This window comes from Macaca fascicularis, chromosome 8 (assembly GCF_037993035.2).
Source record: "Macaca fascicularis isolate 582-1 chromosome 8, T2T-MFA8v1.1".
In the NCBI taxonomy this organism is placed as follows: Eukaryota; Metazoa; Chordata; class Mammalia; order Primates; family Cercopithecidae; genus Macaca; species Macaca fascicularis.
The window spans coordinates 21,263,432-21,279,741 of NC_088382.1; the positions used below are offsets into that span (position 1 = coordinate 21,263,432).

At 41.7% G+C, this 16,310-nt stretch overlaps 1 protein-coding gene across 5 annotated transcripts; it reads left to right on the forward strand.

Moving 5' to 3' along the window:
* Positions 1–1,237: 1,237 nt before the first annotated feature.
* Positions 1,238–14,412, forward strand: NAT1 (N-acetyltransferase 1). 5 transcript variants are annotated; one of them, XM_015454520.4, is made up of 5 exons: positions 1,238–1,291; positions 2,202–2,457; positions 3,442–3,822; positions 10,190–10,268; positions 12,811–14,412. In XM_015454520.4, exon 5 carries the CDS (start codon positions 12,817–12,819, stop codon positions 13,687–13,689), a length of 873 nt encoding a protein of 290 aa, XP_015310006.1. In that variant the 5' UTR covers positions 1,238–1,291; positions 2,202–2,457; positions 3,442–3,822; positions 10,190–10,268; positions 12,811–12,816; the 3' UTR covers positions 13,690–14,412. The 5 variants fall into 5 exon arrangements, with proteins under 5 accessions (XP_015310006.1, XP_005562756.1, XP_015310005.1 ...); XM_005562699.5 differs by lacking the exon at positions 3,442–3,822; XM_015454519.4 differs by lacking the exon at positions 2,202–2,457.
* The last annotated feature ends 1,898 nt before the right edge of the window (positions 14,413–16,310 follow it).

Here is a 16,310-nt window from a genome sequence, read left to right on the forward strand (position 1 = left end):
CCACTTCACAACCACCTAGCTAAAGTGGCTTTCGACCAGACCCTAAAACAAGGATTTGCATTCAGGTAGATTATTTGGGAGATGATTTAAGGATGCTCCAGTGCAAGAGTGGGACAATGAGGCCAGGGCAGTTTGAGAATCGATAAAGGGTGCATTATTGGCAAGTTACCTGTGAACAAAGGGAGCATAATTCCACTGGACAACACCAGGAGGCAGTGTTATACAAGCGTAAGAGTAATTCCACCTGACCAGGTACAGCACAAAGATATTTAGCCTCCGACTCCCATCATCCTGGGCTGAGTAGTCGTCCCAGCCCCTTAGTTTTCGAGTCTGTCTAGCTTGCCTGAGGACATGCCAAGAGAAAGCCTTCCCATAGAGTCCCGAGTTCACACGGTAGGACGCCAGAGGCATGTTCCACAACAGTAGGTGCCGAAAACACAGTACAAGGCAATACTCACTGGTGGAATGTCCTCAAAACAAAGATGTGCTAATTATCATGATTTGATCATTACGCAACGTATACATGTATCAGAACGTCACATTGTACCCTGTAACATATACATTATGTGTGAATAAAGAAACAAAAGTTATATTGTATAGAGAAAAATGTATAAGAAACAGCAAGAGTTGTAGATCAATAACATGAATGTAAATAAAGTACACCAGCATAAACAAAGCCATATGACATATATCACCCTCATGCCCCAGACATGGAGCTATTTCAGACACATTACCCAGTGCCTTCAGGTAAAGAGGCCAGTGGGAATGAGGATGACGGATGAAGGGAAGAAAAAGTTTTAAAAGAGGCCTAATGGGAATTGATGAAGAAAGTAAGCCATAAACTGGGAGCGTGATTAAAGCCTTCCATCTTCCTCTTTTGCCTCCTCTAGGCTACCAGTTCTGCTTTTCCTGGACCTGTTCCAAGCTCTCACGTTCCACATCACACATGGGACATCTGGTGTCAGGCTCCCAGAGAGCAGGAACCAGGTGAAATACAAGGGCACAGTCCTCCCAGCCAGTGGCATGGGGATAATCGGACAGTACAACTCTCCACACTTTTTTAATGGAAAGATATGAATAAGGGGTCCACAGGAGCAACCTGAGGCCCTGCAACTACATTTCCCAGGGCTCCCTGGGGTAACCAGGGAGGTGACTCTGGGGGCGGGGCCACGTGGACATCCAATGAGAGCACTTCCCCTGCAGACTTTGAAAGTGAGAGCACTTCCTCATAGACGTTGGATGTGGGAGGAGTGCATTCAGTCTGGTTCCTGGTTGCCGCTGAAATAACCTGGTAAGTGGAACTCTGTAAGGGTCTTGCAGCGTACTTGGTAACTGGGGTTTAATCCTATGTCAAGTGTGAGTACAGGAGAGTAGATTCTACACGATGTCCACATTTCAAGTATAAGGTTGTTCAGAAAGTCTGACTGGCACATACTTGGAAGCTAATGCTGTCACTACTCCACATCATAGTGGTGACAGTTACAGGTCCCTGATTCAAACTGTTGGGTTTAGAGTCACAGCCGCTTTATAGCTGCGAGAACTTGGCCTAGTCACTTAGTTTCCCTAAAACTCAGTTTCTTTTTCAGTAAAATGGAGCTATGAGTACTGCTTACTTAAAGGAGTTGTGAGGATTAAATACATGTATTAAAAGATAGCCGATGTGTTTAAGGCAACGTTCTCAACAGGATTTCCCTCTTGGTTACTTGTAACCATGATGCTGACCCTACTCTGTCCCCAGTGGTGTGCGTCCCAAAGGATCCAGTTAGTCCAACAGGCAGCAAGCTCCTAACAATTCCTGCTTCTCTTGCACTGGCTGATAAAAAGCCCCTAAAGATCCCGGATGTCCAGAAAGATTGATTTCTGTTGTTTGCAATGCCTATGGGAATTCCAGAGGGAAGTTTTTGTTTTTTTGAGACAGAACCTTGCCCAGTTGCCCAGGCTGGAGTGCAGTGGCACGATCTCAGCTCACTGCAACCTCCTCCTCCTGAGTTCAAGTGATTCTCCTACCTCAGCCTCCTGAGTCGCTGGGATTACAGGCACCCGCCACCGTGCCTGGCTAATTTTTGTATTTTTAGCAGAGATGGGGTTAATTTTTGCATTTTTAGTAGAGATGGGGTTTCACCATCTTGGCTAGGCTGGTCTGAAACTCCTGACCTCAAGTGATCCACCCGCCTTGGCCTCCTAATGTGCTGGGATTACAGGTGTGAGCCGCCATACCAGGGACGAAGTTTTATCATGGCTGAAGGATGCTTAGTGGAGAGGGTCTCCAGGAGGCATGAATGACAAAAAAAACTCCTTCACTGTCAGACTGAGAGCATCACCCGCTGAACATGGACTTGCAGAATTCCACAGAAGAGAGGAGACTGGCCCAGACAGCCAGCCTCAGGAGCTGAGGGCCCGATGGGCTTTCTTCCCTGGATGCTGCTCCCATGCCCTGACACGATGCCCACTACAATGGTATACTTGTTTGTACTTTTCGAATTAAAAAACGAACAAACAAAAAATCAGACATACTGTTTGCTCTCGAATGCTTGAAACTCAGAACAGGTGACCACACCTTCCTCCTCAAAAGGAACTTTTTAACTGCCAACTTTCTACCTGCACGCTGCCCAGAGACTTATTTTGTCTGGCCTTTGCCGTCTTCAGCAGTGGCAGCTGTTTTTCTCTAGATTTGTTTTCCTGGCCTGCTGCAAGTACCCCCCACTACCTGCCTGGCCCCAGTCGGCATTAACTGGGAGCAGTGAGTGGCCTTGTGGACATGAACAACTGTTGAATGATGGTCTTTAGGTGTGGCTACTCCAGCAACCCCTATTCTTCCAGAGACTCAATAGGCTGGCTTTGGAGGGGGCTAGGTTGTAGTGTCAATTTAGTGGGATTCCATGGTGGTAGAGACAAAAGAGAAAGAATAAGAAAAGCCACTCATTGGCTCTCCTTAAAATTCTTCTAATTATTAATGCCAGAAATCTATGCGCATGTGTAGATGATTTTATCTCAGTCCACAATTGTACTTGTGCTAATTGTAGCCTTAAGGCATAACATCTCATAGGCAGGCTACCTCTGTGTTAATCTGCTTTTAATTCTTCTATGTTGGGCTCTTGTTTATAACTTTTTTAAGAGAAAGAATAAAGGTTTCTTTAGCGATAAAGAAAAAGAAAACCACTGCTGTGTATTTAACATATATAGATTCTAGGGACCTGGAATTGAACAATGAGATCTGCGTATCAACCTGCTCTCCAGGGGTACCACATCCGATAATGTGATTTATTATTGAAGTGCCAAGTCACGTAGGGATAAGTCCCAATAGTTGGTCAACTGTTGAATATTGATCATTCAACTAAACAACATTCATGAACTCTGCAGAAAAACACAAGCATTTTGCCCAACATCCAGGGACCTCTAGAAGTTGCCTCATTCTGTGTATCTTACCTTTCTTTTACACAGCTCTCCAAAATGTCCACCAAGGTGACTTAAGTCAGGTTCCCCCAAACCAGAAACCAAGACAAGAATCCATGTGTGAGAAACTGAAGGAAGTGCTGGGAGAGCCCCAGCTGCAGCCTGGATGTGAATTGCAACTCTGAAGTGCGTCCAGACGCAAGGCAAGGGCACTAGGCTTTCCAGACCTCCTACTAAGTCATTGATCCAGCACTGCCCTGGCAGGACATAAATCCCTGGCACTTCTAGCTCTCTGCAAAGGAGGGCAAAGCAGCTTCAGGAGCCCTTGGGAGTGCTCCAAAGAGAGTCTAGGGTACAGGTCCTAAAGTAGAACACAGAAGGCCGGCCAGGGGCACTGCGAGATGGTAAAAGAGATCTGAAGGGATCCAGGTAAGTTATTGAAAGTATTCTTCCTGCGCTAACCCCAGTCCTGAATCCTTGCCAGCCAGCCCCGTGTTCCCTCTTAGGTACCCTGAGCAGGCTCTATTTTATACGCTTCCATACCTACAGTGGAAACCAATAGGTTGGTTGGTTGGTTTGTTTTCAGACAGAGTCTCATTCTGTTGCTCAGGCTGGAGTGCAGTGGCACGATCTCAGCTCACTGCAACCTCCACCTCCCGGGTTCAGGTGGTTCTCCTGCCTCAGCCTCTCGAATAGCTGCGACTACAGGCATGTGCCACCACACCTGGCTTTTTTTTTTTTTTTTAAATTTTTTATTAGAGATGGGGTTTCACCGTGTTGGCCAGGCTGGTCTTGAACTCCTGACCTCAAGTGATCCACTCGCCTCGGCCTCCCAAAGTCCTGGGATTATAGGTGTGAGCCGTTGCGCCCAGACCCAATAGGTCTAGGGGTCTCATTTGAGTCGTCATATATATATGTTTTTCAATTTTTTTGTCTAAAAAACTTTAGACAGGGAATGCACTCTCCAGTTCTCTTCAAGCGCTACCCCCCTCATTTTATTATACCTAGATAGGTCTTGCCTTTACATTTCAATAATTTAACCAGAATATGTCCCATTAAAAATCTTTTAATTGGGGGCCATCAGACTGGGTGACTCCTGTGGTTTCATTTTCATTCTTTTTACTGTTTACCAGTAAACAGTAGAAAACTAGAGACTTCACCAATCAGAAACTGTCAACTAACCTCTAACTAGGGACTTTGCACTCTAACCAACCAAAAAGCTTTTCCTTGTCTCACTCCTGCAAACAGTTTATAAACATTTCTCTCCTGCCCTCCCCTTTCCTCAGCAGAGCATTGAGCCACCCGTGGTCTGGTGCTGCCTGACTCATGAATTGCTATCTAATAAACCTTAAAAAACGTTATACCTAAAAAATGATCTTTTAACAATCCCAGTGTTGACAGTACTGGATTGGACTCTCCTAGACTCTGGTCTTTCTTAATCTTCAGATTTAATTTTGTGTGTGTGTGTGTGTGTGTGTTTTTTTTTTTTTTTTTTTTTTTTAAGTAGAGACGGGGTTTCACTGTGTTAGCCAGGATGGTCTCGATCTCCTGACCTCGTGATCCGCCCGCCTCGGCCTCCCAAAGGGCTGGGATTACAGGCTTGAGCCACCGTGCCCGGCCCAGATTTAATTTTTAACTTCATATTTCTATCTCCATATAAGCCCAAATGACTCATTCAAAAGCCATAACTCTCATAACTTTTCTACTCTTTGTTCTGTATTGAAAGGAGTCAGTGTTCACCAGCACTCCCTTACTGTGACCCCTCTACTTCTCGGTTTTCATATTCATCTGCTTGTTCACTGGCCATGAAACAGAAACTATCAGGACACCTCAGTTATTGCATTTCTCAAGCTCTTTTATGTTTGTTATTACCTTTATATTCATGTTGCCTTTATGATCAAGTGAAATACTAGCCAGAATATTTGGAGCACACACTTTCCCTTCAATACTTTGAAGATATACTTCTATTACTTCACCAATGGATATTTCTGTGTAACATTCTCTTGCTGGCCTGATGTTTTCTCTTTTATGAAATATTTTATTTCTCTGCCAGATGCTTGAGTAATTGTCTTTAATTTTGACTTTTAAAAATTTAACAAAAATATATTCCAGGGGCAAACATGTTGTATCGAACTTTTCCAGAATTTTCTCTTTTGTTTTTCAGCTTCAATGTTTTCATCATTTCAGGAAAATATTTATCTTTACATACATTTTTCTTTTTTTTAACTTTCAAATCCAGGGGTACAGGTACAGGTTTGTTATATAGGTAAACTTGTGTCATGGGGGTTTGTTGTACAGATTTTGTCACCCGGGTGTTAAGCCCAGTACCCATTAGTAATTTTTCCTGATCCTCTCCCTCCTCCCACCCTCCAACCTGTGAAAGGCCCCAGTGTGTGTTCTTTCCTTCTTTGTGTTAATTCTCATCATTTAGCTCCCACTTATAAGTGAGAACATACAGTATTTCATTTCCTGCTCCTATGTTAGTTTGCTAAGGATAATAGCTTCCACCTCCATCCATGTTTTCATTAAAGACATGATCTTGTTCTTTTTAGTGGCTGCATCGTATTCCATGGTGTATAAGTACCACATTTTCTTGATCCATTCTGTCACTGATGGGCATTTAGGTTGATTCTGTGTCTTTGCTATTGTGAATAGTGCCATACATTTTTCTATTGCACTTTTTGCGTTCTCCACTTCAGAAGCACCAATTGTCTTTGCATTGGCTTGTCCTTGACTGCTTTCTATTAGATTCTATCTTAATTGCTTTGTCATTTAATTAGCCTTTAGTATGAATATCAAGCTTTCCTTCCACATAAGCAATGTGATATGACATTGTATCTATATAGTTCCTTTCTGTTCATCATTAATTATGTAGTCTGTTGATCATTAATTAGTTCCATTTCTGTCCTTAATGAGTATTCTAAGGTATGAAATCTTTCCTTTCATAAAACTATTATTTACCACTTTATTTTTAGCTGTTTGTTATTGAGTTTATTTTACATGGTCCATAGCCCCAGATACCTTTACAAAAATTTTTTTTCAGTTTATTTTTCTTCTTAAATTGGTTGTGGTTTTTTCGTATATAACTTCTGCATGTTATGTCTTTTCTTCTAATCTCAATCTCATAGCATTTTCATTTTGTTTGTTTTCATCATTTTTATGTGTATATAGCTCTGTTTCCAACTTTTTTTTGTTGCTCGAATCTGGTGCAGCTGGTGAGATGTCCAACTGGGATTGGCGTAGACTTGTGAATCGAGGAAAATGACGAGACGAATCTCAATCATTTTAGGAGATTTATTTGCCAAAGTTAAGGATGTGGGCCTGGGAGAGAGATCTATGTCTTTCTCTGAAGATGATTTTGAGGGCTACAAATTTAAAGGGGAAAGGATGGGGTATCAAGAAGCACAGTTTTCATGTAAGAGCGGGGTTGGGAGGAAAATGGTCATTCATGGCTTTGTCTGACTCCGTGAATCTGCATTTTTTGCAGACGACATAAACAAAAGAGGCAGAGGAAAAATGCAGGGACTCTGCATTTTATGTAACATACCTGGTGGCTCAGATGCTACTCTCTTAGCTGTGGGTTCAACCAATTGGTTACCCTGACTCTGTGGTGTCTAATTTTGAGTGACCTGGGATTTTTATAATTGTCAAATGTTTTGGTTTTAGAATAGCTTGTAACAGCTCTGATACTTGCTGTCCATTTTCTATGGGTTGCCCTGAGGAGGTTAAATACCCTCTCTCTTTCCATAGCATCCCAAAGGCACGAGCAACCCTAAAAGCGTAGCAGCTGTCAGTGCAAATGTGTGCAGCCTTCTCTTTTGTCACTTGACAAACTCGAGTCAGGGCAGTCAGTCTGGCCACTTGAGCCGATCTGGCTTGGGGAAGAGGACTGGCTTCAGTTACCTCAAGTAAGGAAACCACCGCATATCCTGCTCTAAAATTTCCATTTTATCCTCTTAAATAAGACCCATCTGTATACCATTCTATCTCAGCATTATCCAATGGCATCTCTTGGAGGTCTGTCCTGGGGGTGAGAAGTTGCTCAGTCATCAGAACACAGTCATGAGGGGAGTTGTCGGAAGGGCCCGGCAAGAGAATGGCTGGATTAAGATTATAGAGCAGGAAATAGTAATATTGGGAGATGATAAAAGCAAAATTTCATAAGAGACTAACCAGTTGAAAGACAGATACTGGGTATGACGAGAATTTAGAAGGGTCTCAATAGGGTGTGGCACAAAAATGGTAAGGGGGGAACCCATAATTATTTCTTCAACAGACTTGTACAGAAGGGCGATGGCTGTTATTACTCGTACACAAGGAGGCGGCCCTCGAGCCACAGCGTCCAGCTGTTGGCTATAATAGCCTACAGCTCTCTGATGATCACCATGTTTCTGTGTCAGTATCCCGGATGCAGTACCTTCAGTTTCACATACAAAAAGGGAGAAAGGCAATCTGTAGTTTGGGTGCCGTGAGGCTGGGGAATTAGTTAGAATTTCCTTTATTTGTTATATAGCCGATTGTCCCTCTGGAGTCCACATGATGAGATCAGGTTGTTCATTTTTTTGGTATGCATATAGAGGGTGAGCCATAAAGGAGAAATGTGGTATCCAGTTTCTACAACAGCCTGCCAGTCCCCAGAAATCCTCTAAGTTGTTTCTTGGTGATGGGCATTGGGAAAGCTAAAGTTTTTCTCACTTTATCAGGGTTAATACTCAGTCCTTTGACCGAGATAATATGCCCCAAATACTTAACTTGCAGTAAGCACAACTGAAGTTTGTCTTTGGACTCTGTACCCTTGCTGGCTGAGTAAATATAGACTATCTTCCTGGGAGGAAGATTCTGGGCCTGGACAAAGGAGAAGGTCATCCACGTACTGAATGAGTGTTGAGCCCTGTGGAAAAATTAAATCCTCTAAATCAGTTTTTAGTATTTGGGAAAAGTAAGTGGGACTTTCTGTATACCCTTGGGGCATTACAGCCTACATATATTGCCATTCTTTCCAAGTAAAAGCAAACAAATACGGGCTGTCTGGATCTACAGGAATACTGAAAAAGGCACTGCAGAGAGTCACCACTGAGAAATACTGGCTGGTAGTGAGTATAGCTGATAGAACGGTATGTGGGTCGGGGACTACTGGGTGACTGGCTATTACAATAGTGCTTATTGCCCTCAAGTCCTGCACAAATCTCCATTTTCTCCTGCTCGGTTTCTTTACAGGGAATATAGGGCTCTTGCAGGGGCTTGTGCAGGGAATAATGAGCCCCTTTTTAGATAACCTTGTGTAATAGGGGCAATTCCATTTACGACTTTCTGTCATAGAGGGTATTGTTTAAGGTTGCGTAGGGGTTTCTTTGGGTTTATCTCTACCTTTATTGGAGTGGCTGATAATACTTTCCCTATGTCTGTATTGACTGAGACCATAACTGGGAGGGGACATCCTTGAGCAAGCATCCTCTTCTGGTGTTAGCAGGAAGACTGGGGAAGCTAAAAGCAGTTTTACTGTTTCCCACTCTTTATTCCAGTGTTTTCTCTTCTCCCCTATTACTTCCTTCTGTGTCTCCATTTCATTTTCCCGGCCACAAGATGATGTTTCAACATTACTAGTACTAAATTGTGGTACATCGTCTGGACATTTTGTAATTCGGTATTTTTGGTCTCCTGGCCCCAATTCTAAAAAAAAGTTCACTTTTTGATGAAAAAGAGATATGGGCATTATGGATGTTAAGGAGATCATGGCTCAAAAGACTGACAGGGGCCCCAGGACATCTAAGAAATGTATGGTGCCTACTGAGCATGTCACATACTCTTAGAGCTTGCGGCAGGGGAGCGGAACCGGATGGAATGGTAAGGTAGAGGTTTGGACTTAAAACAAGAGATCATTTTATTAGACGCAGCCACCATGGTAATTCTGTCATTACTCTGAGGAATGGGGTTTCTAAATAAGGTGGGATTGATCAGAGATATAGTTGTGTCTGTGTCAATTAAGGCAGCTGTAAGCTCATGGTTCAATATTATATTAATGTCTCCCAATTTGTTTGTCATGGTGAAGTTTTAACAGCTCACTAGGAGTTTCCTGTGGGCAAAATATGGGGGAGGTGTGTGGCTTTTCATCTTGTAGCCATCTTATTCAGGAACCAAGAAAGGGGGAGGCAGATTTACATGATGCACTTACCAGCTTGACTTCCCCCTTTGGCTAAATGAGTATGGGGGTCCCACAATTTAATTTCCTTTCACAGACTCCTCAGTTTTTTTTAGTGGAGGTGAGGGGAGGTGACTATGACAAGAGATGCTCTGATGGCGGATCTTCTGTATGTAGATGGTCCTTCTTTCTTTTGAGTAGCATCATACATTAAGGGCCTTACCTTGTTTATCTGCCTCAACACGCCCAATAATAGTTGTACCTAGAGGAAGACCGGGTGCTGGCACTACGTCCTGGTCTTTGATGTGTTTGGTGTATGTCATGGCAGTGATTGGGGGCATGGAGCCTGGTTCAGCCTTCCTTGCTGATCTCATGGCAGTTCATCAGCTGGTGGGTTGTCTCTGGAGTGTGGAAGCCCCGCTCCTGGTGGCTTTCCCAGCTTCCAGGTTCTTAAGCCAGAAGCGTTGCTCCCATCTCCATAGTTATAGTTTCCACACACTTTCTTATACAACTCAAATGTTCGCTTTACTGTGCAGTCCATTCCCTCTGTTTTGTGATTTTTAGGAAATCTTCATACTTTGTGGTCTACAAAACTATTATTTTGTTTTCAAGGAAGTCATGTTACATATTTCTAACTGTCTTTTCTCTTATTTCTAGAATTCAAGCCAGGAAGAAGCAGCATTCTGTCTTCTGGATTAAAACTGAAGCTCAACCTACTTTCAGCTTACTAAGAAAGGTATTAACGCCTTTCTGAGAGCTCTCAGTAGGCTTCCTAAGCACGTTCACTCTGCCTCCTTTAAATCTTATATTTAGGATCAAGATGAAAGGGAGGGAGGGATGTATCACTGCACATTTACAAGTGGATATATAAAGCTAATAGTATTTTCAGTGAGCTCTTTTCCTGAGCTACTTTCCAGGTGCTTTCAGCATTCCACCTTGAAGCACAGCGTTAATAATGCACAATTTCTTATGTTCAGCCACAGAATGTTCAAGTGTGATTTGGTTACAACATACTGCTCTATCCAGGCCTCTAACAAAACTGACTTCTTTCAAATGGACTTGCAGTTGCTAAATTCCAAATCAACACCTTATCTTAAAAATTAAGAAAAGGAGGGGAAGGATGGAGGGAAGGGAACAGAGAGAGTACAAGAGAGAAAGAAAGAAAAAAGAGGAAAACAAATGCTTGTAAACAAGTTATACCAAATAAAAGAGATATAAAGGAATTTCTTAATAGAAGGAATGATATTCTAAGCAAGAATCAAATGTCCAGGTATGTATAAACTGCCTTCTTCCTTTTGGATCAGCTTCTCTCTCTTCTTTACGTACTCAGTACAAATTCTAGGTTGGGGGCACAGAGGGGCTGGCAAGGTCTGACTAAATACAACTTGTTCTCTCTCTGAGTGGTAGAACTTTAGAGCTTGACCAAATGTTAAGAAAGGGTGCTGGTGGAAGTTAGGATGAGAAGAAATGCAATCTAATAGATTTAGGAGAAATGACGTTGTCGACATCGAGAACAGAGAAAGTTGGAAACTGGCAATATGGGGAGGATAGCTGGGTCAGAAAGGAAAAATAGGAGAATGTAGAAGAAATGTTATGAGAAGGGAAAATAAGAGATGCTTCACTTATTATCATTCAACTGGCGGCAGCTCCCTTTTACAAGGTCATCCTCAGGCCATACCACATTACAAAAGAGTTATACCTGAGGCCTGTACAGCACTGTTACAATCAGAGTCTCAAAACATTAAGACTCCATGATGGCAGGTTTAAAAAACCTTTTCTAAAAGATGTAACAAAATAAGGGGCATTTATTTTTTTTTTGGTTCACATTGCCTGAAAGTTAAAAGATAGCTTTTGGCTTCATTGAGGTGGTTCCTCATTCTACCTTCTCTTGTTTTTCATTTCTTGGTAAACTTGGTGAATCCTTTGTTAGTGTTGTTCTTCAATAGGTTCTCACCAATAGCTTTGAATGAATACCCCACCAGCTTCTACTCACCAATAGCTTTGAATGAATACCCCCCAGCTTCTACCTTGTAGCAGAATGTACACGCTGAGGTTTCAGAAACAGTTCCTCAATGAAGTCTCAGCTCTACACAGGGCATATGTTGTCCATGAGTTGAGCACTGGTCGTAGAGCATATGTGTTCAAATTGGTTCAACCTAGTTCATGTGACTGTCCATAAGGCGCAATATGGGCAGCCTATCCTCTATACAGTAGCCAGAAAGATCACTTTGATTGTAGCAAACATTGCTCAATCACAACCTTTCTGTCAGGCCTCTCTCATTTACATTTCTCACTTCACTTAGAGTAAAAGCCAAAATGCCAGTCTTAGCTCCAAGGCTGCAGTTGCCTGTCAGATCTCATCTGAATCCACTCTCCTTCTCACTCACGTGCTCCAACTGCCCTGGCTTCCTGAACGTTTTTTGAATGCTCAAGGCATTTTCCAGCTTAGGGCCTTGTTATTTTCTGTTCTCCTGCTTGGAACAATCCTCCTCATGCATATCCTTAGGCCTTATTCTCTGGCATGCTTCAAATCTGAGTTGTTTTTTTTTTTTTTTTTAACCAACTAATTTGAAATTGGAGCTCTCCCTGTACACTTACTAAATCCTTTCTTTAGTTTTCCCAGGGCAGTAGTAGATTTTACTACAATCTAACAGACTGCATGTTTTATCCATGTATTCAGTTTCCTATGTATGTCACTCCAACTCCCACTATAAGATTTTTGAGAGTAAACAAGCACTAGATCAGTAGGAAACACATTATAGCTATTCAGTAAACTGTTTCTTGAGTTAATCAATCAATGGATGAGTGAATCAATACAGTTCTTTGAGTGGGAAACTTTGTATAAGCCTCAGCTAAAAGGGAAATTGAGTGGGTCAGGTACCACAGATACTATACACTCTATTGCATGATTCTCCTGCCTGCATCAGAAGATGTTTGTAAGCCTTTTATTTTTATTTTAATAAATACCAATTGGAATCTCTCTTTTGTTTATCACCAAGAGAACCATGAACAAGCTGTTTATCATTTGACTCATCATTTAGTCTTGATTTCCAACTTCTCACACTTGAAAGAAGACATAATACATTTCTTACAGGATTCTGGGACTATTAACTGAACTTATGTGTCTGAAAGGAATTTATATAATAAAAGCACTAGAAATAATTATTATGCTTATAAGCATTGTATTTTTACATATTTAAAATATAGCCATAATTAGCCTACTCAAATCCAAGTGTAAAAGTAATATGATTTGCTTTCGTTTTGTTTTCCTTGCTTAGGGGATCATGGACATTGAAGCATATCTTGAAAGAATTGGCTATAAGAAGTCCAGAAACAAATTGGACTTGGAAACATTAACTGACATTCTTGAGCACCAGATCCGAGCTGTTCCCTTTGAGAACCTTAACATCCATTGTGGGGAAGCCATGGACTTAGGCTTAGAGGCCATTTTTGATCAAGTCGTGAGAAGAAATCGGGGTGGGTGGTGTCTCCAGGTCAATCATCTTCTGTACTGGGCTCTGACCACTATGGGTTTTGAGACCACGATGTTGGGAGGGTATGTTTACAACACTCCAGCCAAAAAGTACAGCACTGGCATGATTCACCTTCTCCTGCAGGTGACCATTGACGGCAGGAACTACATTGTCGATGCTGGGTTTGGACGCTCATACCAGATGTGGCAGCCTCTGGAGTTAATTTCTGGGAAGGATCAACCTCAGGTGCCTTGCATCTTCCGCTTGACGGAAGAGAATGGATTCTGGTATCTAGACCAAATCAGAAGAGACCAGTACATTCCAAATAAAGAATTTCTTAATTCTGATCTCCTAGAAGACAGCAAATACCGAAAAATCTACTCCTTTACTCTTGAGCCTCGAACAATTGAAGATTTTGAGTCTATGAATACATACCTGCAGACTTCTCCAGCATCTGTGTTTACTAGCAAATCATTTTGTTCCTTGCAGACCCCAGATGGGGTTCACTGTTTAGTGGGCTGCACCCTCACCTATAGGAGATTCAATTACAAGGACAATACAGATCTGATAGAGTTCAAGACTCTGAATGAGGAAGAAATAGAAAAAGTGCTGAAAAATATATTTAATATTTCCTTGGAGAGAAAGCTTATGCCCAAACATGGTGATAGATTTTTTACTATTTAGAATAAGGAGTAGGCTGGGCGCGGTGGCTCACGCCTGTAATCCCAGCACTTTGGGAGGCCGAGGTGGGTGGATCACGAGGTCAAGAGATCGAGACCATCCTGGCTAACATGGTGAAACCCCGTCTCTACTAAAAACACAAAAAATTAGCTGGGCGTGGTGGCGGGCACCTGTAGTCCCAGCTACTCGGGAGGCTGAGGCAGAAGAAGGTGTGAACCTGGAAGGCGGAACTTGCAGTGAGCCGAGATCGCGCCACTGCCCTCCAGCCTGGGTGACAGAGTGAGACTCCATCTCAAAAAAAAAAAAAAAAAAAGGAATAAGAAATAAAACAATCTTGTGCATTTGTCACCCAGCTCACCAGTTATCAACTGATGACCTATCATGTATCTTCTGTACCCTTACATTATTTTGAAGAAAATCCTAGACATCAAATCATTTCACCTATAAAAATGTCAGCATATATAATTAAACAGCATTTTAAGGAAACAGAACCACAAACCTTTTCAAATAATAAAAATAAAGGTATTTTGAAGATGGCCTGTGGCTATCTTGGAAATCGGTGATTTACGCTAGAAAGCTTTTAATGTTGGTTTATTGTTGAATTCCTAGAAAAGTTTTATTGGTAGATGAGTAAATAAAATATTGTGAAAAAACTTATTGTCTATAAAGTATATTCAAACATTGTTGGCTAATATAATTTGAATTAAAATGGTTTTTTGGAAGACTTACGATATTATGGGGCTACATAATTTTTCCTGAATGTTCTCTTCCTCTGATCTTTCTTGTCTCTTAAATTATTTTACTTCCTTGTGCTCTTTGCCATATGAGAATGAACATGAGCTTTTCTTGTGTAGATCTGAGTTGAAATCCTGTGGACACTGGGTGAATTACTTTTTGTATCTCTAGCTCTGACTCCTTAGGCATAAAATAGGAATAATGCTTTTACAGTTCAGTGGCAGAACTAAACTCCCAACACATATTTGTTATATGGATCTTTTAATAATGTCAGTCATGTTTTTGGTACTAAGTCATTATTTAATAAAAGTTATTCTTCTATCTTGCTTGCCCCCACCTCCTGCACCCCTGTCATCTGCCTGCTTCTTTCTTGATTAAATATTGGTAAGATATTAGATGCCCAAGATCTAAGAGTGCTTCAGAATCTGAATCTTTGCTTATCTATAATTCAGATTTTCTGTTTGTGGATTTCCAGTATCAGGACTATAGTTTAACTTGCAGACTTGATCTTACACTATTCTCCCTCTTCAACTTGTGATCATTGTAATAAGGTTAAGAGAAAGGCCGGGACTAGAATGAAGAAATTTTAGTTAAGAGAACAAGGTACGTTGTAACATGGGTATTTTATGCGGCAATATAACAGTTGGGAGTTGCTGGTGTGGGTGGATATCTTACAAAGAGGTAGAAATGAGACATGGCCTCAGTGGGAAGGAAGGATGAAAGATACATTTTGGTATTTGATGGCTTGCCATCTTCCTTACTGTACTGGCCTTTTTCAACTCTGCTGCTATCTGGCAGCAATGCCAGGTCACTTCTTGTACTCTTGGGCAGAAATGAGTTTTTCACTTTCTGACCAGGACCATGCCTATGGAGTAGATGTTGACAAGAAACACTGAGCAGAACAAAATGTGGCTCAAGGAGAATGGCACAGTTTTGTTCAAATGAATCAAGGAAGTCTTATCGCACAAGAGTATCCTGGAACTGAATGCAACTGATTTTTTAGAAAAAAATATCACATATGGAAAAAAAAATAACCTGGAATATGTTGAAAGACATGTATATAATATTTAGCATCTAGATTGATGACTTCTGCCCTGACTATGCAATGTTAACTTTTCTCAAGTGAAATCTAAACGAGTGAAGGAGAATAATCTTGCCAATTCACTTGGTCAGAGATCTTAAGATGACTCCTAATTACTTGTGTCTGTCCAAACTATTGTCTCTGTTTTTAGTGGCCCCTTGGAGATTAGAATGTGCCATGTCCTGTCAAGACCCCAAGACAAGTAAGGTAGAATCCAAACACTTTATATGTAGCTGGAAATGTGGGGGTGTTGGATGTATATTTCAGTTTCTTCTATCATGATGGTGAAGCTGAGTGTGAACCTTTATCTTCCATTCTCTGCACTAAGCCAGGGAGGGAATCTGTGACAAATGCCTCTACTAGTGTTTAGGTTGTACTCTTGTGGGGAGAGAGCTACTAGAAGTTGGCCCAATTGTATATTTGCCAGTTTGTTTCCAGTGTCTAGGGCCACTCAGAAATGCACAGCCCCATTGATTCCCAGGCTAGGTCATTAAAGAGACAGTCCCTTCTATGAGCACTACACAAGTTGTGGCAGTTGGCGTGTGGATCAACTACCTCTAAAAAATATGGGTAGACTTGGAATAATCACTGGAGGGAGCTAGAGGAAAGGCTCAGGAGGTGATATCCTTCAGCTCAGGCTTTTGGAGGGTTACTGTTTGTCTACCCCATTGGCTCACCAATACAAGTTCAATGGAAGTCAAGCTGCCAAGTAGCCACTTAAAAAATGTGCAATAGGCTGGGTATGGTAACTCATGCCTGTAATTCTAGCACTTTGGGAGGCCGAGGCAGGTGGATCACCTGAGGTCAG

Coding starts and splice junctions, on each gene's coding strand:
- NAT1 (XM_015454520.4), top strand. CDS start 12,817: ATGGACATTGAAGCATATCTTGAAAGAATTGGCTATAAGAAGTCCAGA.